The sequence below is a fragment of the Theobroma cacao genome, chromosome 1 (assembly GCF_000208745.1).
Source record: "Theobroma cacao cultivar B97-61/B2 chromosome 1, Criollo_cocoa_genome_V2, whole genome shotgun sequence".
NCBI lineage: Eukaryota > Viridiplantae > Streptophyta > Magnoliopsida > Malvales > Malvaceae > Theobroma > Theobroma cacao.
Window position 1 is genome coordinate 35,135,928 of NC_030850.1, and position 24,725 is coordinate 35,160,652.

General features: G+C 36.8%; 5 protein-coding genes and 1 pseudogene across 5 annotated transcripts; all 6 read right to left on the reverse strand.

Annotated features, from left to right (window-relative positions):
- On the reverse strand, nt 1,851-3,934 carry LOC18614254 (gibberellin 20 oxidase 1-D). Its single transcript, XM_018120693.1, has 3 exons — nt 3,313-3,934; nt 2,645-2,966; nt 1,851-2,315 (listed from the first exon to the last, which is right to left on the reverse strand). Exons 1-3 carry the CDS (start codon nt 3,891-3,893, stop codon nt 2,037-2,039), a joined length of 1,182 nt encoding a protein of 393 aa, XP_017976182.1. The 5' UTR covers nt 3,894-3,934; the 3' UTR covers nt 1,851-2,036.
- Nucleotides 8,534-10,216, reverse strand: LOC18614255 (glyoxylate/hydroxypyruvate reductase HPR3). Its single transcript, XM_007051925.2, has 2 exons — nt 9,632-10,216; nt 8,534-9,099 (listed from the first exon to the last, which is right to left on the reverse strand). Exons 1-2 carry the CDS (start codon nt 10,103-10,105, stop codon nt 8,575-8,577), a joined length of 999 nt encoding a protein of 332 aa, XP_007051987.2. The 5' UTR covers nt 10,106-10,216; the 3' UTR covers nt 8,534-8,574.
- LOC18614256 (glyoxylate/hydroxypyruvate reductase HPR3) lies at nt 10,389-12,585 on the reverse strand. Its single transcript, XM_007051926.2, has 2 exons — nt 11,784-12,585; nt 10,389-11,119 (listed from the first exon to the last, which is right to left on the reverse strand). Exons 1-2 carry the CDS (start codon nt 12,258-12,260, stop codon nt 10,595-10,597), a joined length of 1,002 nt encoding a protein of 333 aa, XP_007051988.1. The 5' UTR covers nt 12,261-12,585; the 3' UTR covers nt 10,389-10,594.
- LOC18614257 (glyoxylate/hydroxypyruvate reductase HPR3) lies at nt 12,690-14,579 on the reverse strand. The gene is made up of 3 exons (XM_018125074.1): nt 14,003-14,579; nt 13,275-13,815; nt 12,690-12,975 (listed from the first exon to the last, which is right to left on the reverse strand). Exons 1-3 carry the CDS (start codon nt 14,474-14,476, stop codon nt 12,971-12,973), a joined length of 1,020 nt encoding a protein of 339 aa, XP_017980563.1. The 5' UTR covers nt 14,477-14,579; the 3' UTR covers nt 12,690-12,970.
- On the reverse strand, nt 12,776-17,239 carry LOC18614258 (annotated as a pseudogene).
- On the reverse strand, nt 19,256-24,158 carry LOC18614259 (UTP:RNA uridylyltransferase 1). Its single transcript, XM_007051929.2, has 6 exons — nt 22,736-24,158; nt 21,949-22,317; nt 21,092-21,315; nt 20,745-20,808; nt 19,801-19,997; nt 19,256-19,529 (listed from the first exon to the last, which is right to left on the reverse strand). Exons 1-6 carry the CDS (start codon nt 23,837-23,839, stop codon nt 19,319-19,321), a joined length of 2,169 nt encoding a protein of 722 aa, XP_007051991.2. The 5' UTR covers nt 23,840-24,158; the 3' UTR covers nt 19,256-19,318.

Genomic DNA, 24,725 nt, shown 5'->3' on the forward strand with positions numbered 1-24,725 from the left:
CTTGTGGTTGTGGTCATATCACGAAACTTGCTTTTGCTGGAACATGTGCTTGTTACTAAATATCGCTAATAAGTGATAAATACAACTATTTCCCTAGTTGCTTTTGCTGGCAAGCAGGCATGACCTTTTTTGGGGGGGTTGGTCAATTCCACTAAAGCCATCCAATTCTTCTCCCGCATTCGTTCTTCATTAATTTTTCCTCTTACAAATAATAGTTTCATATTTTATTTCTTTATAGGTTTAATTTCCTCAGGAATTCCACAAGCACACGTGCTGATTTTTGAATATCCCTCACTCCTTCACAAGTGGAAGGAAGATTGAAACAATCAAATCCGTTACTACAATATTAATCCAATTATTACTGTTTATACTGACATAATTTATCAAAATCATTTTTTTTTTTGCCCATCTACTGTCTCTACCACGTCATTCTTTCATAGCATTACCATGTTTGTCTCTGAAGAAGAAGATTGTGTCATTTTACATTATCATAAAATCATAAGTAAAATCTTTTCCATGGTAGAGTTATGATACTTTTGGTGGAGAACAAACAAAAAGCATTTTTCCGTGCATAAATGTTGGTCAAGAAAGATATTCCTTGAGAAATGATGTCGAACTGATTGGATTCTGGACAGCAATCACATCACTTCTTCAATATACAAGCTTTAACTGGTATGTGTGTGTATATTATCTTTGTATATTATTTATCCCTTTTGATGTCAGCTTTTTTTAACACAAAACCAACATCATAGAAACTGCAAATCATATCATTATCAACAAGTAATTTTTCTTTGTTGGAGAAGTTGGCGAGAACCGCACTAATTATAATTAAAGAAGGAATTGAGAACATCAATGTTTTATCTTGAGATTAAATCATGATTTTTTAAGGATGCTTTAACTATTTTTGGGATTTGACATCTACTTGCAGGCTCATTGCAGTTATGCTCAGATAAAATTTGTTCTTTGTCTCTTCAACTGTTCAATATCTCAGTATATAATGTGATTTGAGTTTCTTCTCCATCAATCAAAAGTTTTTAACTTAAATTGGATACTTAAAATGGTGGAAAAGGGTGTCAAGAAATCTACATTCAGTCATTGACTTTGAAAGAATAAGGTCATTTGCACACCCTCTTTCAGTCTCACTCTCAACTTTTGAGTCTAGAATCAATCATGATATTTGTAAATCTTTATATCTATTGTAGATAGAAGAGTTAAGATGCATGAGAGTGTATATGGTCATGACACTTTCGGCTAAAAAGGTTAAAAAGAAAAAAAGAACATATCATCTCCACTTAGGAAGTCCATCAGTCCTTGATTAGTCACAGTATCAGCAAGACATTTAATCATCACTAGGAATTTAAGGTTTATATATCAATTTTATAACTTAATTTTGGCATTGGTAATCCACTTTATCTAGTTAATGTTGATTTAAACCATCACATAACAAGAAGTAAGTCGTGCTTGGTGATCTTTTCATCTTTACCTATCCATGAATTTAACATTTTAACTCTGCTTGCAAGACTATTGGCAGTCGGCTCATCAGCTTTAGCAGCTAGCTTTTAGATTTGCTACCTCGTGGGTATGCATGTCTTGGTGTAAGAATCCTTTTCATTCATTATTTTATCAGTTTCTCTCAGGGTTTGGATTCATTGTTTGGTATATAGCTGAACCAAGTACTTACTTAGATATGGAGGATCGATATCTGCATTTGCTTTCGTTTGATCACGTGCTTATTTTGTTTGATCATGGAGCCCTTGGTACTTGAAATAGTACTCAAGGAGATGGACTAGTACCAAAACACAAGTAAACTACTCAATTATTGTAAAAGAAAGTTAAAATAAGAAGCATTGAGGTCTTTATTAATTCCTTAATGATTTTTGTTTTACATGATTCTCTGAAGCACTAAGCTACTAACAACTAATCGAAAGACTAGCCTCTTTCTGTTGCCTTGTTCCTTAGACCCACCACGAGCAAAATAAATGCTTGTCCCTACTTTAATTTGTCTCCCTCTTGTTTCACCTTTATAGCTGAAATGTTCAAGGTGTTTTCTTGTTTGTGTCTTGTTCTTGAAGCCAATGAGAGAATGCATCAAGAGTTTTCATGTCAGCACGGTAATATTTCTGTGTAAACTCCAGCAAAGTTGCCCAGGTGAAGTCTGGGTATATCCTTGGATTCTCGGAACTCAGTAGACCAGCAGGTGGTGTTACCGGTTTGTCCATCCTGGGACACAGAAAGAAAGCGAGAGATCTTCTCACAGTTTGACTGTTCACCACTGCTCTGTGCAAGCAACTCTTGTAAATGCCGTTTGATAGAGCCTGAAACATCATTATCAATGTTATTTTCTCACAATCAAGCTGAAGAATATCTGCTCAACACAACTGTGATATTGCGATACAGGTCTTCATACTTATAAATTAACTTTGATGTTGGTTTCGAATTTGAACTACGGCCGTCTTATTCAAGATGACAAATTCCTTCATTATTAAGAGAATCCTGCACTAGCATTTGATTCCTGCTTAAATCCCCCCTTCACCCAATTAATTTCAAGAATCCTTTTGTGTTTTCATGGCATGACAAGAAATCCAACGATTGACCCCTTAACTGACAAGATATATATATATATATATATATTCAAAGATCTTACCATGACTGTGTCGCCAATGTTGACAACGAAAGATCCTGGGATGGGAGTAACAGCATGCCACTTTCCATCAGCAAACACCTGAAGGCCACCTACCTGATCCTGATGGAGGATTGTCAAGGCAGTGGGGTCGGAGTGAGGCCCGGTTCCTAGAGCCAACTCAGGTTTTTGGCATGGCGGGTAGTGATTCAATCTCAGAATGGAATCATGTCCTTCGAAGAAGTCTCTGAAGTAGGCTTGGTCGAGTCCGAGACTTATCCCGATGAGCTGCATAATCCCTTGGGAGAGCTTGCCCATTGCTTCACAATAATCCTGGTAAAGCCTCCTATCAAGCACGAAAATCAAGAGAGGAACAAATGTAATAGTAATCTTTCACAAATTAACTTAAAAGACCATGAAATTATCACGTGTTGTATTTCAGGAGGAAAGGTATTTAACTGGACAAATCATCATTATCATTAAAATGCATGTCCAATTCTACCCACACTTTAAAAAAGGCTTCGAATGTAATTGGACAGACACTACAGGTATAATTTGTCTTTAGCTTTTTGCTTCGTTGGACACTAATCTTGACGTTATGAATATCATAAGTTTTTTGCTATTTTTGTATCGAAGGCAAACATTTCTCTTATTGCTTGTATGAGGAATAAAATGTTGAGATTTTTACGTACCCGAAATGTCTAAAATCTGCACCCATCACATTCACCAAATATTCTTCCACGATATTTTGACTGTCAGAACAATATCGAAAAGACAGTGTTTCTTTCCATGGCAGCTTGGAGGAGAACCGGCCAACGAAGCTACTCGCATACCCATAGTTTTCTCCTGTCTTTCTCTGTGCCCTTTGCTTCTCAGAGAGTTGCATGCCGAAGAACAAGTCCATGTACTGCTGAGCTTTATCGATAAGCCCGGAATCCACCCCATGGTTCACAACCAAAAAAAAGCCATGCTTCTTGCATGCCTCATTGACAAGCTCTGCCGCTTTGGAGACAGCGAGAGGGTCACCTGACAGGAGAACTCCCATGTCAATCGTAGGAATCACAAGTTCTGGGGCCTCAAGGCATGGCTTCTCGTGGTCAGGCCATATGAACTGAGAGGGTATGTTGGATTCAGATCCTAGGACAGATGCATCGAACACTAAAGGTTGATTTTCATGCTTTGCTGCGGATGTTGGTAAAGTATTAGGCCCCTGGCCAGCAAGAGGCATTGGTCTGTCTGGATTGGCGCAATCCATCGGCAGATAATGCACCATTTTCAGCTGTGACTTGAATGTTTGTGTTTTTGGTTTTGAGAGAGAGGAAGGAAGCCAGTGAGGGCTAGCGAGGAGCAAGAAAGAGTTTAAATAAGAAGAAGCAGAGGCAGAAGAAATTGTAGACAGAAGGCAAGGCCATTTTTTTTGGAATCTAATCAATTAATTGTATGACCTGTTTGGTCATTCCCTCTTTAATATGTTTCCCTCTCTGGTTGTTTTTGGAGATTAAATTGGATTTTTTAATTCCCCCTTAAATTACATATCTCTTGGTGGCTATTAAACAAATAAAAGGTAATAAAAATATATTAGGCAACATGCACCTGACTTATCCAAAAAACAAAAGGAAAGAAAATCCATACACTTAATAGGTACATTCATGTATTTGATTCAATGGTAAATGCATGAATGCCCTTGATTACACTCAACAAATTACCTTATACAGAAAACTACTGAGGACCTCACATAATTATGATTATTAGGGTAACTTGCAATATATACATCTAATTACCAATTAGAGAGATTTTTGACAGTTAATAGAAAGAAGGTCCACCTCCTCAGATTCTGAATTCCACAAATTTGGTTCTGGAGAGATAATTATTCTACTGTTTTAGTATCATTTCTGACTTTTATATTCTTAATTAGGTATATATATACCTGTGTTTTGATCTTTTCTGTGTACATCAACATATGGCAAAGGTCGACTTCATTTACCATAAGGAGGCCAAAATTTGTTGACAGATCAATATTTAGAGTATCCAGCCGTTTCTATTAAAGATTTTGATAACTTACCATCTTCACCCAGGTCTCAGGAAGGTTCAATTGATCATTTATTATAAACATAATGTTTGAAAAAAAAAATTTAATTAAATTGTTATCTTTTTATCACACTCAATTAAGTTTTTATATTTTTATTTTAAATTAAATAAATTTTTATAATCAATAATTAACTAATTACTATTAATTAAAATATCACTTATTATTTTAAGCTTACGTTATGCTGATGTCATAGCAATTTTGTACTTGAAGGCAAGCCAGCTTGATGGCAAGGGACTGAGGCTCAAGAGTACGCGAACCAGCTTGATGGTGGACCAGCAATAGGGGTTGAGACTTAAATTTTATGCCAAGGCAGCGTTGTGGCACGTAGGCAATGCGCGGGAAGCCTGGGCATACAAGACTGGAGGGCAAAGGTGTGCAGCACACAAGTACGCAACGCCAGCACCCGGGGCAGATTGGCATGCAGCTGGGACGCACAGAGAGACAAGCATACTGCCAAGCACGCGAGAACTACTGGCTAGCCCAAGACTTGTGGGGTAATCGTTGCAAGCCGTTTAGAGGAGCTTGGGGTGCGCTACAGTTCAAAACACTGCCTAGCCGTTAGTCACTACCTTGTAATGGCCCACAGGGGTCTGTGACCTATATAAATCCCTTAAGCCCCCTCATTTGGAACTAATCACTTTTGTACTGACTTTATATGCAATAAAAACTCTTTCTTTGTTCCCAAAACTCATTTCACCTTTGTTGTGCTTGTCATGATCTTTATTTGTTTTATTTGAAAAGGTTGCTAGCCTTTTTAGGTGTCCTTAGGTAAGCAAAAGCTAAGTCGTAAGCATTAAAAGAAAACCCTCGTGACATTGACATGATATTAATATGAAGAGTAAAAAATGTCACCGGATAATACCATCATATCACATTATTATTATTATGATATTTCAACATGTCACGTTGAATAAAATGATAAGTGATAATTTGATTAATAATAATTGATCAATCATTATTTATAAAAATTTAAATAAAAAAATAAAAATTTATTTAAATTTTTTCTAATAGTTGAAGAATTTCTTTTAAATAATATACCTTTATTATACAAAGAAAAATCTACTCTCCTTTTTACTCCACTTTACGTGATTGTGTACATATAAACTTTTACTTCATTTTTTGTGGTTGTGTGTACATATACAAAGATTGCAATGGATTCCACAATTAATAATTAATTATAATTAGTGATCAAATCAACCAACGATTGCTCCCTAATTAGTGTACTTGTTTCCACATTTGTCTTCAGAGAAAATTGAACAACTTTTGCGGAAAAAGGTAGGTCACAAGAATTCCTCTGGTAGAGAACAGCAGGACCTCAGACCCATTTTCTCATATTCTAGATAGTCACTGTCAATCAATGGCCAAGAATGTTCGGTGATCATCAGATTTTAGATTGAGTTCGTAAAAACGACATCCGATTGTTTTATTTCATTCCGATGCATGACAAATCAAACACAGTGCATGGTTCTTTTTTTCTCTCACAGATATTTAACCTTTTCGAAGACGTTGATGAGTGAAAGACAGCTTATAGCCTGTTAAGCTACTTGAGACTGTTTGCATGATTTTGCAATCTAATTACGAATATGATTGTTACGTCGTCTTTACAAGCTCATATCCTCTAGATTCATTAAAAATTTATATTTATATAAAAAAAATTTATTATTCTCTTACTATATATTATATATTGTATACATATATGATAAATATAATGATTTCAACGATTCAAATCATAATCTTATTTTTTATTTAATAAAATTCATGATCAGTACGATTTTAATAACTTAAATTATATGCATGAATGTCTTGCAATAAGGAACATATATAAAGATAAAGTGAAAATGATAAGGAGATAATGACGTGTGATTATTGAATAGATGATACCAAAAATTATCACGTCAATTATGTGGATTATTGACATGAAAAATGAAGGTCTTGACAAGCATAGTAGATAATATAAATAATACAAGAGAAATGTCTATTTATTGGAATTGACCTCATAGCATATACATAAGGTTTTGTGCTATGAAATCCAAGACCGATCTTTCTCGTAGAATGGCAACAAAAGAAGAACCTATATACGTTTGACCCTCGAGCCCATGGGTGGGGGTCGATTGAACATCGATTTGATGCTGATTCTGAGAGGCGTCCTTTTCAGTTTCACGTGCAGAGATCAAAAATTTTGGTTTACATGCTTCATTCCCGGAGAAGAAAGAATTTGTGCAGTTTACTTAGATTTTCCCTGTATAGGCCAAAAGAACATTATGCCACCATCCATGCAATTAGCTAGGCAGCAGCCCTCGAAAAGAGCTAGCCGAACTTCCATGTTGTCGTTCTCAGCCAATGTGGCAAATACTGTAGTTTCGGATTTGAAAGAGATTGATTAATGGCTAATCTTTGGGTTTAGCTAAATATGACTAGTGTTCAGTTCAGTCCGTCACCACCGGCAATGGCATCCTGATTCTGTTTACCATTGCCTACGATGATTATTATTTGGTGCATTATCAGATGCAGAAAATGACGAATGCAGTTAAATGTAAGCTTTAATGACAGAATCAAGATTTCATGTTTGGAGTCAAAAACAATGTTTATAAAATAATCATATTAAAAGTTTAATGTTAATAGAGGTAAAATTATAATTTTTTTATAAAAAAATAAAGGTCAAATTATAAAATTTAAAAAAAAAACAAAGAGAAATTATTAAATTTTAAAATTTTAGAGGAACAGTGCTTCTACTGGTCTCCTCTCTCCGTCTCTGATTGAAACTAATAAATATGTCCAAAAATAATAAATAGGGACATAAAATAACCAAAATAAATAATATAAATTAATCTGATGCATTGCACATGAATATTTTAATTAATTAAATAAAAAAAAAGAAATTAAGAAAATAGTGATTTTCGTAAAGTTCTTCGAGGCATAGATTAAATAATTAAGACGTCTATTTAGTCACTATAATTGCTATCTCATCACATGCTTATGATCCAATCCAGATGAATAGTTGTACTTGACATGGTATAATCTAAGTGAAATTCCCATAGTGAGAATTCCTAAAATAATTTAATAATAATAATAATAATAAAAAGGAGGCAATGAAAAATAAATTAAAAAATATAACCATAATAATCATTGTATTCAAAGGACCTGGTATTATATATATATTAACTAGATTCTTTCTCTAATAAAACATTTTACGTTCAAAACATATTGATCTATCTTCTTGATAAGTACGTATTCGTTAAAAAAATATAATTAGATTACATTATTTTGTTTTATATTGATTAAAAAAATATATAAATATTTGACTAAATATCTACAAAAAATATAAGATAATATAATCAAGGTGAAGATACAGTAAGATTCAGTAAAAAAAAATTATTAATGTAATAGTATAGAGTAAAATACGATCAGTCGAGTATATTCGAATGAAAAAAAAAAAAAGAAAATTGGTCCTTTAACTACTCCCTTATATTAACCAGTTGGACCAAAATTGGGCTTCAAATCAAGCATTTGGGCCTTTCTATAAAATCCAAGTTTTAAGGCCCAAATTAGCTTGTTAGAGACACCCCGTAAGAGCTTGTTAAACCCTAAGTTTTATGGCTAACCGGATTTTTCCTTGCTAAATAGTTAAGGGCTTATAATTTTATACATGATCAAGAAATATAATTTCATCAAAGTTAATTCATATTCTCATTAAAAAAAATTACTTTTAATATATTACCATGTTATAATTTTATACATGAATTAAAATAATTGTAACTTGATATCTGATCGAAATTAACAGTCACTTATAACAATTTTAATTTTTTTAAATAAAATAAGACTCCTAGTGAAATTATTTTTATATTAATTGTGCATGAAATACACTTCATTCATAGATGACAGGAGAAAGTAATGGCTTGTTTGAAAAGAAAGCTTCCAAGTTCCCCACCACCAGTTCAGAGGCAGCCACGAAGGATTCTGGTGTGAAAACAACTCTATGTGGTGACAGCACCACATTATCCAATCCAAAGAGCTCTTCGGGAACATTGGGTTCGTTCTCAAACACATCCAAACCAGCTCCTCCGATCTCTCCCCGCACCAGACACTCCACCATTTCCTTCTCATTGATAATGGCTCCTCGAGCTATGTTGACGATGACTCCTTGCTTCCCTAGTACCAACAAGACTTCCCTGTTAATCATGTGCCGAGTTTCAGCAGTTAATCCGCAGCAAATGATGAGGGAGTCGCTGTCGGCGGCGAGTTCGAGAACGGTGGAGTAGAAGGGGTATGGAACAGAAGGTTTTTGCGTTCGAGAGTTGTACAACACGGTGCAGCCAAAGGCCTCTAGCCTTTTGGCAACTGCTGAGCCAAACCCTCCGAGTCCAACAACCCCAACTCGCTTGCCTCCCAGCTGATATATGCATCAATTCATAGTCAAGATAGTAATTCTAGACAGAGTAAGGACAATGAGTATGAATCTTGCTATATGTACTGTCAATCTCTCACAACCTTATTTCCAGCCATTCAAGTTTTATCCGAATGTAGAATAGAACAAATGGGAGAGTACACGAATCAATTTTCAACAGAATTATTCTTAAACCATGATTTGACAAGAATCCTTCAGCTTTCATTGACAGTTTAGAAAGAATGGCAGATTCTTTTTCTCTGTTGTTCTTTACCATTTGATTCTGTTTGCAGACATGAAATCTTAAATCCCCTTCACATTGATTAATTTGCTTAGAAAAGTTCTACTAACTTAGCTATGAATCATGAATTCTTCCTTCTAATCCTCTTCCCAAAACGAAAAAAATGTGTGCATCATTTCCTAATACTTTTAATTGGACCCAGCAAAAGGTTCAATCATCTTTCCTCCTGTTAATGTTTTCCAAAAATCTAGCAGAAAATCCACAAATTACATGAAACTAAAAAGGAGAAAGGGTTACCTTAGAACCAAGAGCGTAGTCTCCTTTCGCGGGCCAAAGACCATTTCTAACGTACCGATCAGCAGCAGAAACCTTTCTGAGCACGTCAATCAACAACCCCACAGCAGCGTCAGCACCATCATCCGAGAACACACCTGCAGCGTTGGTCACTGCGATGCCAAGCCTCCTGCACTCCGTCAAGTCAATGTGATTGACACCTGCGCTGGCGGTTATGACGAGTTGCAATGAAGGTAGCAACCGGATGATGTCGGCGGTGATAGGGGAAGCACCAGAACAGAGGACGGCTCGAACTGAGCCTGCATAGTTGGTCAAGAACTGATCTAGTGGGAGTGTTGACTCCCATGCTTTTAAGAGTTGGAATTTGCTTGAGATGAATTTGTCCTCAAAAAGTGTCAAAACTGGTGGTGGTTTGATGACTAGGACTTGAGGGAGGTCTTGGGATCGGTGATCGCTTCGTTCTTGATGATGCTCCATTAATGGTTTGAGTTTAGGTGAAAATGTGAAACCGAAGCAAGAGAGAAGGCCTGTACTGCAGCAGAAACTATAGAAAAAAGGGTTGAGTCATGAGAAATTTCTTTCTTTGAATTTTATTTAATATAATTATTTGGTCCATTGATTCCAAGTTTGTTTTTCTTTCTTTGCTAAGGAAACAGGGCCATTGATTCCAAATTAATTGGTGAGTTGAATAGTAGGCAATTTCAATGTGTGGCAGAGATTGCAGCACTACGCAAAACATTGTTGGGCTCGGGCTCCATGATATAGCCGAAGCCAATTGTCTACAATTGTTGGCATCAATAACTTTCATGTTCATACATGACAGACAACGCACATACTTAAAACAAGAAATTCAGTAAGTCTTCCTTGTTACTCAATGAGATCACTCATTGACTACTGGGGTAAGTAAGGGTTTATTTGAGAAGAAAGCTTCAAAATTCAGTAATTCTTCCTTGTTAATCAATGAGATCATTCATCAACTACTGGGGTAAGTAAGGGTTTATTTGAGAAGAAAGCTTCAAAATTCCCCACCACAAGGTCACACAAAGCCATCAAAGTTTCCTGTGAATGAACAGCTCTATGCGGTGACAGCACAACATTGTCCAAATCAAAGAGCTCTTTCGGAACATCAGGCTCCTTCTCGAACACATCCAAGCCAGCACCTGCTATCTCTCCTCGCATTAAACACCCCACCATTTCCTGCTCGTCTATAATAGCGCCGCGTCCGACATTAACAATGACTCCTTTCTTCCCCATTGCTAGCAGAACTTCCTTGTTAATCATGTGATGGGTTTTGTCAGTTAATGCACAGCAAATTATAAGAACATCACAGTTAGATGCAAGTTCACAGATATTGGAATAGTATGGATAGTGTATGGATGGCTTCTTCCTTCTCGAGTTGTACAAGATACTGCATCCAAATGCATCGAGCCTTTTTGCTACTTCAAAGCCAATGCTTCCCAAGCCAACAATTCCAACTTGTCTGCCTCTTAACTGAAAGAATTAACCCCAAATCCAGAGTCATCAAGAATGCATAACTAGAAAGAGACACTAGTTACCATCTGGGTCCTGATGGTGGTGACAAATTAAAAGCATGGTTACAGCATTGAAAGAAAGAGGAAATTTTGGTAATTGTTCCTCCTTGATTAACAGCCTCTCTGTAAATGTTATATCAAAATTTGCTCTTTTTTTTTTTTTTTTGAAGGGCATGAACATTTTATTGATAGAGCTGGCAAGGGGGTTGCCAGAAAAAAGCAGAGAGGGTATAGAAAAACCCTTCAGCTGCTAATCCCCTGTTACAAAGAGACCAAATGGGTCACAACAATCAGCCACAAAAAAAACAAGTAGTCCCCTGGGTCCTGAGTGGCCACACAATTCAGCCACAGAACACATGAAAAAAGCAAAAGGGCAGAAAAATTCATGCCCACCTGAATATGCAAATAACCTCAAAATGAATATCCATCATCCATACAAAAAAAGAAAAGGTGGGGATGAACTGGAAACCATCATAGATCATTAACCTCAAAATTTGCTCTTTTATCATCATCGAATTCAAGTCTGAAATGATTTTCTCAGGAAAAAGATCTTATTTTCCAAAGCAGAAAAGAAATAGTTAAAGTCAACGCTACGAATATAGGTTAGAAGGAGAGAAAATCACCTTGATTCCAAGAGGAAACTCTCCTTCACTGGGCCAAAGCTGCCGTTTTACATACCGATCAGCAACAGAGATTTTTCGGAGCACATCAATCAGCAGGCCAACAGCCAAATCAGCGACGTCTTCAGAGTACAAGTTTCCAGCATTGGCTATAGAAATTCCACGCCTGCGGCACTCTGGCAGGTCAATATGGTTGAGACCAACACTGGTGGTGACGATCAGCCCCAGAGATGGCAGCAGCCTGAGTGTTTCAAGCGTGACTGGATGTGTGCCAGGCGAGAGAAGGGCTTGGACTGAATGTGCATGTATAGTCAAGAATTGGTCCAGAGGGAGTGGTGATTCCCATGCTTTCAAGAATTGGAATTTTTTCAACAGTTGGTCCCCATGAAATTTAAAGACTGGTGGTGGCTCAAGGACTAAGACTAGTGGAAGATTTTGAGATGGATGAACATGGCTTTCTTGCCCTCGATAATAGGCCATTGCAGTGCAGGTAATTGAAGTATGGAACTGATGAAACCCAAGCAGACTTGAGAAGATCTTTTGATGAAGTTAAGTTGGTTTCTCTGCTGGTGAACATCAGGGTTAGGCCATCTTTCACATTTTCCAGTGCTAACACTTGATAAAAAAGGAGAGTTTATTCTGTCTTCTGCAACTTGGGACTAGAGGGCCGGTAGGTTCACACGTTGTAACTAAAAACTTCGCTATAGGCTGAAGAATTAAGTTTCACTTGATCCTCCATTTTAATAATTCACTAGAATTCATTAGTTTTTCACTGTAATTTCTTCATAAATCTATAAAGTTAGACTCATAATTGCATGCATTTATTTTGGCCAGGTAATCTTAGCCGGCGAATACATTTGTTCATAGTTTTCTTCCCTCGTCTTCAATACTAAAATGTAGAAGTGCTAATACAAGGAAGGCTTTTTGTACATAGCAAGAGGTTAAAACCCTGTCTCGGTTCTTGACTACCATAAACAAGCTTGCAAGAGCACACATTTCCAAACAATGGTAAACCATGTTCGTTATTTTTCACCCAAATGAGGTTATATCTAGTTGTTAACAAAGGCTGTCAGCAATTCAATACAATTTCTAATTTTCCAGCTTACAATTGGAAGACATAAGGACAAAGTAATTAATAATGACAATGCAGCAGCTCTTAGTCCTTGTCTCCTCTGTTGCTCCAGTCTTTTTCACCCTGCGCCCACCAGAAAGTACATAAGTAATAGAGAAATAGAGCCACAAATCTTCTAGTATATGACCAGTTTCTACAAAATGAGGGAAAGTGATAACAATGACAAATGCGATGAGATTGCCTAAAACCTATGAGTAGGTTAACAAACATCATTTATTTCAGCTTAGCGGTAGGCCATGACCAGCTAAATCAGTAGGAACAAATTTCTTATAGGTAACAGTTAGAATTAGAGCTTGTCAGAGGAATAGACAAAAGAATCAGCTCCAAAATATAAAAGCCTCAGTCATATTCCTAGTACTAACCTGAGAAATGTGGTTGATCATCCAGAACAACTGGAGTTAATAAGGGTTCATTTGAGAAGAAAGCTTCCAAGTTTCCGACCACGAGTTTACGCAGATCTTCAAAAGATTCCCATGTAAAAACAGCATTATGGGGAGACATAACTACATTATCCAATGCAAAAAGCTCGTTGGGAACATCAGGCTCGTGCTCAAACACATCCAAGCCAGCACCTCGGATCTCTCCCTCAACTAAACACCGCACCAGTTCCTTCTCATCCATGATGGGTCCACGTGCTATATTAATAATGACTCCATCCTTCCCCAACGCCGACAACACTTCCTTGTTAATCAGGTGGTGCGTTTCATCAGTTAATGCACAGCAAATTATAAGGGCATCGCAGTTTGCGGCCAGTTCACGAACGTTGAGATAAAAAGGGTATGAGCAAAATGGTTTTTTCTTTCTTGAATTGTAAGAGATAGAGCAGCCAAATGCCTCCAGCCTTTTAGCAACCTCTGATCCAATACTTCCTAATCCAACAATTCCCACTCGCTTACCTCCAAGCTGAAATTCGTCAAGTACCAAATCATCAACAACACATAACAGTTGAATAGTACTTTACATTTATAATTTAGATTCGGAATTAAGGACATGTTTAAAGTTGTAATTCTTTGGGGTCAAAACTTCTACTACATTTTTTGCCCATTGAAAAATGAAACAGATAATCCGAGAAGAAAGGATAGGATACGACCTTAGAGCCAAGAGGGTACTCTCCTTGGGACGACCAGAGCCCTTGCTTGACAAAGCGGTCGGCAGCCGAAACCTTCCTCAAAACGTCAATCAACAACGCCACCACGGAATCCGCACAATCAGCGGAGTAAATGGTTCCAGCGCTAGCGACGACGATGCCACGGCGTCGGCACTCGGAGAGGTCGATGTGGTTAAGGCCTTGGCTAGTGGTGACGACCAAGCGCAGGAGGGGCATGAGGCGGATGGTATCGGCGGTGACAGGAGCGCCACCGGATGAGAGAATGGCTTGTACGGACTGAGCGTGAGCGAGTAAGAAGTGGGCAAGAGGGAGTGGAGATTCGTATGCCTTCAGGAAACGGAATTTGGTGGAGTTGAAGAAATGGTCCCCGAGGATGACGAAAGATGGCGGGGGTTTAAGGATCAGGACATATGGCAAGTCGTTTTCGGAAGGATGAGATGGGTTTTCAGGTGCCATCGTCGTCGGTTTTAGCCTTTGCAAATTGGGAGTGAAGCGAGTGGAAACTCTAGGATTTGCATAAGGTTGCTGGCAGGAAGTGGTCGTAGGTTTAATGAATGGTGAGCGTCCGGCGCACGTGAGACACGTGCAGTCACGACAGGACAGCCACGCTTTTTATATTTAGTTTTCTGATCACGATTCACCAATATGTAGTCGTTAAAATGAACGCCACGATTTACGCCCGTATCATACTATCATTTATAAATTATTAAAAAAATGTAATAAATATTTATTTTTAAAAATTATTAATTCTAAAATTTATTTGTTAACGATATAATAAAATTTAATTTTGTATAAAATCTATACACTGCAATACATTAAATATAAGTTTAATTTTTAATATCTATCACATTAATCAAAAAAGAAAATTTTAATTGTAATAACGTCAAACGACCTGAAATAAAAGATTTTAAATTTGAATTTTAATACTAGTACTTGAATGTTATAATGGCAAAGCAGAAAGAAAGAAATAAAAAGAACTTAAGAACGTTGACCAAATCAATTTTAATACTATTGCTTGTACGCTGCGAAGGCGTCTGCTCAACCCTTGTTGCCACTTCTAAGCTAATGCTGCCCTGACCATGAATTCCGACTAGCTTGTCCTCTCAACTGAATAGGCAGACTTAGAAAAGATATGAAAAGCTCAAGACCATAATCTTCCCTGCCAGTTTAACAATGTTGGGATAAAAAGATTTAAGATAGAAATGGCTTTCTTGGCATTGATAATAGGCCATTAATTGCACTGCAGGTAAGTGAAGTATGGAACTGAAACCCAAGGAAGACTTGAGAAGAAGATCTTTTGAGGAAGCTTAGACTCATAACTGCATGCATTTATTTGGCCAGGTGATCTAAGCCGTCAAACAAATTTGTTCATAGTTTTCTCTTGTCTTGTCTTCAATACCAATATGCAGAAGTGCTAATACATATGAAAGGCTTTTTGTACATACAAAGAGGTTAAAACCCTGTCTCAGTCGTTGACTACCATAAACAAGCTTGCAAGAGCATAGATCTGCAAGCAATGGTAAACCATGTTCGTTATATCTAGTTTTCAACAATGATTGCTAGCAATTCTATACGATTTCAAGCTTACAATTTGGAAGACATAAGGGTTAAGGTTAATGACAATGCACCAGCTCTTAGTCCTTGTCTCCTCTCCTCAACTACAATAGTCTTTTCACCCTGCATCCACCCGAAAGAGCATGTGAATTTAGAGAGGAATAGACTGACCAACCTCTTAGTATATGACCAGTTTCTAATAAATGAGGAAAAGAGATGGTGGTGATGATGATGATGATGATGATGATAAATGAGATGGGATTGCCTAAAGACTATGAGAACGTCAACAAAAAGACATCTATTTCAGCTTAGCAGCAGGGCATGACCAGCTATATCAGCAAGAACAAATTTCCTATAGGAAGCAGCAGATCCCATTCATGATGTGAAATTAGAGCTGGTCAAATAGAATGTTCAAAAGAACCAGTTCCAAAATATAAAAGCTTCAGTAATTTTCCTAGTACTAACCTGAGAAATGTGGTGGATCATTCAGAACAACAGGAGTCAATAAGGGTTCATTTGAAAAGAAAGCTTCCAAGTTCCCGACCACGAGTTTACGCTGGTCTTCAAAAGATTCCCATGTAAAAACAGCATTATGGGGAGACATAACTACATTATCCAATGCAAAGAGCTCGCTTGGAACATCAGGCTCTTGCTCAAACACATCCAAGCCAGCACCTCGGATCTCCCCCTCAACTAAACACCGCACCAGTTCCTTCTCATCGATGATGGGTCCACGTGCTATATTAATAATGACTCCATCCTTCCCCAACGCCGACAACACTTCCTTGTTAATCAGGTGGTGCGTTTCATCAGTTAATGCACAGCAAATTATAAGGGCATCGCAGTTTGCGGCCAGTTCACGAACGTTGGGATAAAAAGGGTATGAGAAAAATGGATTTTTCTTTCTTGAATTGTAAGAGATAGAGCAGTCAAATGCCTCCAGCCTTTTAGCAACCTCTGATCCAATACTCCCTAATCCAACAATTCCCACTCGCTTACCTCCCAGCTGAAATTCGTCAATGACCAAATCACCAACAACACATAACAGTTGAATAGTACTTTACAATTATGATTTAGATTCGGAATTAAGGACAAGTTTAAAGTTGTAATTCTCTGGGGTCAAAGCTTCTACTCCTAAATTTTTCCTTGAAAAATAAAAGAGATAATCAGAGAAGAAAGGATAGGATATGACCTTGGAGCCAAGAGGGTACTCTCCTTGGGAAGACCAGAGCCCTTGCTTGACAAAGCGGTTGGCAGCCGAAACCTTCCTCAAAACGTCAATCAACAACGCCACCACGGAATCCGCACAATCAGTGGAGTCAATGGTTCCAGCCCTAGCGACAGCGATGTCACGGCGTCGGCACTCGGAGAGGTCGATGTGGTTAAGGCCCTGGGTAGTGGTGACGACCAAACGCAGGAGGGGCATGAGGCGGATGGTATCGGCGGTGACAGGAGCTAAACCAGAGGAGAGAACGGCGTGTACGGACTGAGCCTGAGCGAGCAAGAAGTGGGCAAGAGGGAGTGGAGATTCGTATGCTTTCAAGAAACGGAATTTGGTGGAGTTGAAGAAATGGTCCCCGAAGATGACCAAGGCTGACGGGTGTCTAAGGATCAGAAGTATGGCAAGTCGTTTTCGGAAGGATGAGATGGGTTTTCAGGTGCCATTGCTTTGATATTGTTTCGCCGTGTTAGCCTTAGGAAATTGGAAGTGAGTGAGGGAGTGTTTGACTTACGTTAGATTGCTGGAAGAAATGGTCGTGACATGGTCTTGCCGTACACAGTCAGGACAGGACAGCATTTTTTTTTATTTTTCTGATCCCGATTTAGGAACTGTAGCTGTTAATATGAATGTCACGATTTATGCCGGCATCGGCATCACCGGACCCAATCGTTACGATAAAACTAATTAACTCAGATGCAAATCAAATCTTTATCTACCATGTTAATCTAACAGAAAGTTTAATTTCATAAATAAAAAATTCTCAATTTGTTTAGCGGTTAATATTTTTTAAAAATTTCAAATGTTAAATCAATATTTATTTGATAATCCTAAAATAATTTATTAAAAAAATTGTTTTATGTAAAATATTTTATAAAAAAATTTAATATTTTTTGTTATTTTAACGAATTATAGAAAATATTTTATATCATTTGAATCATCTCATATAAAATATTTTTCACCTATGAATTATAAAAATTTTATAATTTTTAATTTTTCTTATAAATTTGAAAGTGAGTTTGAAATACTTTCTAGAATTTAAAATTGTTTAGTTTGCTATATAGATTTCACAAACTTCAAACTCTAGTTTAAAACTACAAAACCCTTGTTTGCTAAAACTATGCAGCAATTTAAAGATAATAATAGAATCCTACTACTTATTGCATTATTTTTCACTTGGTTTTATTTTGTATCTCAGGAAAATAGTACAATTAGAACTAATGCCCTAACCTCAATTTCCTTAATTTAACTAAAGCAAAACTGTAGTATAACAGTAACAATTCAGACATCACTATTACAAGTTCTTTATTATCTGACTACTGAGCTAGCAACATTGACAATCAAAAGTCTTGAACAATATCAACAGCGTATTTTTTTTATTAGAAAAAAAAAAAGCGAAGATCCAAGGACAAAAACTTGGGTCCTAATAACTTTTGAGCTTTGAAATCCTGCTTTGGCTACAATCCATCTATATAATCAATCATAGATCACATGAACCAGCAACCAAGCCAAATGGGTTAATACCCAAATTATATGGAAAATTGAAGCAAGAAGGTCAACGGGAAACAAAGATGGCAAGTGGCGATGCAACACAAAATGGGAACAGAAGAAGGCAATGATTCAAGAGATCTTTGAAGAATATGAGAAATAAAAGATCTAATGAAAAATACCCAAGAAAAGGAGTGAAGAAATGAGAGATTTATTTCCAGTTTTGAGGGAGAAAGGGAACAGAGCATACATGGCCATTGAGAGAAGAAAAAAGTCGCCGAATGAAGCTAACTATGTCATCCATGAAGGAGACCGAGGGTGGAGGAAAGGACGGCAGAGAAGCCACTTGGGGTCTTGATGCAGAAGGCTTTTGTTTTTTTACTAGAGAAAGTTATCTTACGCTGCTTCAAGGCGAAAGACAATTTACGAAATCAACAAGCGTTTTTCCCTCTAACCATCAAAATCTTTTACAAAAAAAACAATATTTTCAAGTTACCGAACACTGCTGAATTCTGACAGAAAATATTTTCAACCAAAACAAACAGACCTGAGACTTAAAAATAAAAAGATTTTAAATTTGAATTTTGATACTAGTACCTGTTTGCTATTATAAAAAGCAAAAAGAAAGAAATAAAAAAAAAAAAAGGCTAAAGAACATTGACCAAATCAATTACAAAAATATGAAAAGCTCGAGACTACAATCTTCCCTGCATTTCCTCGAAAAATCACTAGTCATAGAAATGATTTTTTTTGTAATCAATTAATTTGTGTGAGATGGAGCAGCTAAATGCCTTGAGCGATGCACTTAAATCAGATCCTATACAATTATAATGTGATTTGACAAAACATAGAAATAATAGAAAATTGTTTATATTTGATAAACTTAATATTCTTTACACAAAGCTAAAAGCCCTAAAGCCAAAAGCCCTAAATATATATATATATAAATATATATATGAACACATGGACAAAACTGAAGATGGAATGAAAAGGAACACACTACACAACCCAATAGTTTACATTAGACAAGGTTTTTATTAACTAGGAACATAAGGCTCAAAGAGTGTCACGCAAGGGTTTGGATCATACTGCATAACATCAGCAGCACGTTCAAATTCTTCTCTTAGAACCCTAATACTGAATTTATCCACCACTCGACCAAGATCATGAGATATCTCAAAAGGATCCTCTATGCAGATCAAATGGCGATCATTGCCAATTCTCCTCGTCCAGTCTTTTTCTTGCTTACTGTACAAATGAAGATTTCAAAAATGAGAAACTTTTTTTGTTTATCACAGTATATAAATGGAATCAGTTAATAAAACTCCTTCCAGCATATAAGAAGCGGAATCATTTACCACAAGATGCAGTTAATACCCACAGAAAGTGCTTAAATCTAAAACAAAATTCATACAATTCAACTTGCATTTACAAATACAGAAACCATCATGACATTTTTTATCTTCACCTCAAATCATTGAAGTAGAGTTCCTACAAAATATATCAGTATGCATCTCACCTGATTATGCTTCCTGTACGAACAGAGATTACTGAATTGGCATAATCATGACCATATGCCCAATAATTAAAGAATGCCCACACCAGTTGAGCAACACTTTCCTTGTTAGAAGATCCAAAATTACGTAGTCTTTCAACTTGATCAAAGTAAGCACACTCAACATCATCCACAGTGACAGAGTAAGTTGTCTCCATCCCCTGAAAGAGAATTTGCAAAGCATGGTCCCAATAAATACCACAACAACATTCACAGTCATGGTGTAAAGTAAGAAAAAAAAATAGAATCAAAGGTTCAGATAATGCGTTTCGTGCACAGGAATAACGGCTGTGAACAAATGTGAAAAAGGAAAATTGCCAGATACTAATTCCTGACCATACTATTTAGTCTTGGGAAATAAAATCAAGAATCATACATGAGCCAGGGCGGGAAACTAATTACGATAAGTTCACTTCATTCTATGAAAGGATTTTCCATTTTTTACACTAAATAACTCCCTCTTTGTTGTCTGCCAGCATTTCATTATGTCACGTGATTCTCTCTAAACCCTTTTCCACAGAGAGCAATACTAGGTAATGGCTAACATTAAAGATACTCGGTTAATTTAGTCCTTTATCCTTAACTTGTGCAGCCAACTAGATGAGGCATGTCAAAAACACTATTAACGGTTGATGTTTTAAACAATAGGTGAATAAATTTGAAAATAGTAAAGAAGCAAATAGAACATCATGTTGCCTTTACTATTTGGGTAGAGAAAGCAGGAAAAGAGAATATTTCTACCAACAATAAAGAAGCAAAGTTATGACAACATCCAAATCATTAGGTTCCCATCTTTGCACCTTAGATAAAACTTAATAGAGCCATTAAAGTAACAGATATTGAAATTACATTTTGGTCATATATTCTTTCTTGCATGATATAGATGGAAGCAAAAATAGCATACACACCTGCAAGCATGGAAGGATAGCAGGTCTACGCTGCTGTAAGAAATGAATGCACATTAAAACATACCTGCAAAGAAAATACAAATCAAAAACAAAATTGAGGCCACACAAACATTATCATGTGTCAACACAGCAGCAAATTAAATTAAGACTTAACATGAATGTGTCCGACCCTTTTTCTAGGGGCATTAATCCAACCTAAGTTGCCCATCATTAGCTTGTACATTTATATATGCTTTTATTCATATCAAAGCAAGCCAATCAGCCTAACCACAAACACCATTGGCATATGCTGCTCAAGAATTACAGTGCTAATTAAGGGAATAGAGTTATAGTTGCAAATAACTCACGCATAGCTAGATAAGGTTCCTTGGTAAGTTTCATTGACTCCTCTGGACTTGGCCCAGTGTTTCACGATAAAAGCCAACTGCCGTAATCTTGCATCAAGTTTTGCATAATCCCGTAGAAGCTTAGTATTTACTACAGCCAAAACATTGTTTATGCATATGTCACAGGATATTCCAGTTGCTGGATCCATGAGCTTTACTATGGGTACCCTAGCACGAGTCAGTGCCTGTACATGAGACAAACAGCAAGTCAAATTTGTTTTCAGAGCATACTGTAAAGTTGAACAATAAACAGTCTACAGCAAATCTGAGAAATTTTCATACACACTTTCAGGAAGCATATCAGCTGGAAAGGATACCAAAAAGTAAGAATGTTTGACATAAGTATGATCTAAAGATTCACAAGAAAAGAAGCATTCAGAACCAAATCTTCACAAACTAAAACAAATCAGACAATTAATCTTAAAGCGTGTAAAATAAAATTTCTTTGGGGGACATGTACTTAAGAAATTTGGGCATAAGATTTTCTTATCTCAAATTATCATCCACCTAGAAAAACAAAAAAGTATGTATTAATTACCACTTGGGATTTATGTAATCAACAAATCAAGTTTACAAACTGCAAAGTGCACAAATGGTCATCATAGATCATTAACATGCCCTAAGAAGCAACTAATATTAACAAATAGAAAACAAATCAGTCAAAGTAAGCCAAATCAGCAAATTTCCATCTACATTAGAACATACTGAAATCTATGCAAGCCTTTAAATACTAATTTAAAGTAAGAAAAAAAAAAGATTGTAAGATCAGACATAGTTGATTGCATTAAATTTTGAAGGAGATGGAAAATATAATTAACCTGCACATTCTGAAGATTATCTGACTGCAAAATATCTGCCAACTTTAACAAGATTTCAGACTTGTTCACGTCCATCTCATTAAACGCAAGACAAACATCAATATCACTCTTTGAAACCCCAAAAGAGTTGGCACATGATCCATAAAGATATAACCGTGCTTCAGGCCATTCTTTGCAAACTAGTTTCTCCAGTAATGCCAATAACTGCTTCTGCTTAGCTCTTTCCTCCTCAGGAGGTATAAGCGACTCATAAAGAGCAAGGAAAGGTGCATTTAGCCGGTGAATGTCACTACGACACTCCATTTGCCTTTTTAACATTCTCATCCTCTGGCTAAGTAGCCTTTGCCCCCTGTTATCTATTCTGGATTCCTGATATAAAAACCACAAGTGAATCCCAATTTTAAACAAAGTCTAGTCTTTTCATTAAGTAATAAGAGAGATGCTAAATAGTCCAATAATTTTAATCCGAAATTCTGACAGTCTAGATACAATGGCAATGATGTGCACTAAAGTTCTAAGTTCAAGGGCAATTACTTCATGCGTCCAGTGTGACACTATTTGGACCTAAATAGTGATTACTGCGAACTAAAATTACCAACTAATTTTAAGGCAGTAATTAATTTAATCTATCTAAGCCTATATTACCAAAATAAATTGTGTTTATTTCATTTCAATTTAAAGTTTAGGCCTCCACATTAATCTTCAACTCTCGTATCTCTCAAAGCTTCACAGATTATAACAATGATTTCAAGGTAATAAAGTAACAGAAGGAAGAAAATAAGTTTACCTTCTCACGACGATGCTGCTTCTTGTCATTCTTATCATCAGATTCATCCTCAATCAACAAAGACTCAAGAAGCTGTTCCCCAACTTCATCCACTTCACCACCATCTTCCCTCCTAAACTTGTCACGCCTTGAAAACCTATCTCTACCACCATCACTATGCAATTCCAAAAGAGATTCTTCAATATCAGTCGCTGAAACAGACTGCAGATTACTCCCCGCAGGCGGCCCAGGCCGATCAAGCTGTCCACTAAGTCCCACCTCATTGTCACTACTCAGTTGACTGTATTCAGCTTTTGCTTTATCTACATTATGCTCAAAATGCCTCCTCCTGTTTCCGAAATCCCGATTTCCTCCTCCTCCTCTGGGCTTTCCTAGAAACCCTGGAGGCGATCTTCGGGCTTCTGGTGAGGGGGTAGGCCTGTAACTCCCACCATGCTGTTGTTGCTTTCCTCTATCACCAGAATTTCGATGTTGAAAGACGTATGGACTCGTATTTGGATTAGAATTAAGTCGCGAGTCCAATTGCTGATTCGATAAGTTCAACTTCGAATTTTCAAGCAAATTCCCATTTGGTAAACCCTTCGGGGTTTTAAGGGTTTGAATATCACTAGGAAAAGAACCAAAGACGAGCTTTTGATCTTGATGCTTTTGCTGAACCCGATTCTGGATCACGTGATTCTTATTGTTATCGATCCCTGACAACCCTAGCCTTCTCAAGTCATCCATTAAAGCTCCTTGATTACCGGCAAATTGGTTTCCCGGCGAAGACCAAGGGCTTAGGGGAAACCCTAGAAAATTAGGAGCCAAAGGCGGAGAGTGGGTTTGAGGCCAGAGACCAGGGAGATCGCGTCCGTTCGACGGCCACAATGGCCGTAAAGGCAGGGTGGGTCCCACTGCCGCAACGGCAGGATCGATGACGAGCGGTTGTTGTTGCTGTTGCTGTTGCTGTTGCTGCGGTTGCGGTATAGTCACGGGAGTCGCTCTCGAGAATAATGGAGATTGTTGTTGTTGAAGATGCTGTTGGGGCTTCTGGAGCAAAGAAAGGAGAAATTCGCCACCGTTGGCCGCGGGCGGTGATGGCCCTTCCCCTCCATTGCCGGTCATCTTTGTGGGTTTCTCTGAGGTTTTAAACTTCAGAGAGGAAAGAGAGGGAATGGATTGCCAAAAGGTGACCGGAAATTTTCCGGTTTATCTGATTCGTAAAAGGTGAAAAACCTCGAGTGTTATATACCGTATCTAAACCCTGGAAACTTGCACTTCAATCTACGTACGACAACCGTAGGATCCAAGTGAAACGATCTCGGATGGTCCGCTACACGAGTTCGACGCTTTGACAATCCAAGCTGGTCTGCTCGTTCGTTTAGAACTTTGGGCGTGCACTGAGAAGTCCCCCACTTTGCCTTTTGGGAACAACACGATTCCTTAACTAGGAAGTTGAAACTTTAAAGAGTAGAATAGTCTCTGGACTCCTCTTTACTATTTTTTGCTATTCTTTCTTAATTATTATACAAAATTAAATCGAATCAGTAATATTTAGAGTTATAAGATTATCAAAATTTGATTTTACTTAGTAAATTGGTAATTATTGTATAGATAAACACCTATGTTTTTGTGAAGTGTGATGCAATCATATTTTTACTACTCCAATCACAAAATTCAACTTTTTTTTAGATATTATAAGTCTTTTTTACCTAATATTTAAAAAAATTATTCTTTTATTATATTCAATCAAATTTTTATATATTTATTTTATATCAAATAAATTTTTATAATTAATTATCATTAATTAAAACATTAATTATTATTTTTATATTCACGTAATATTAATATAAAAATTAATAAATAGTATATAATTATATAATAATTAACATATCATACTACCATTCATCATGATATATTAACACACCATATTTTATCTACTATTTGATGAATTGTCTACTTATAAAATGAAGTGCCAATTTGATTGCCTCTTTTATACTTCATTGGATCA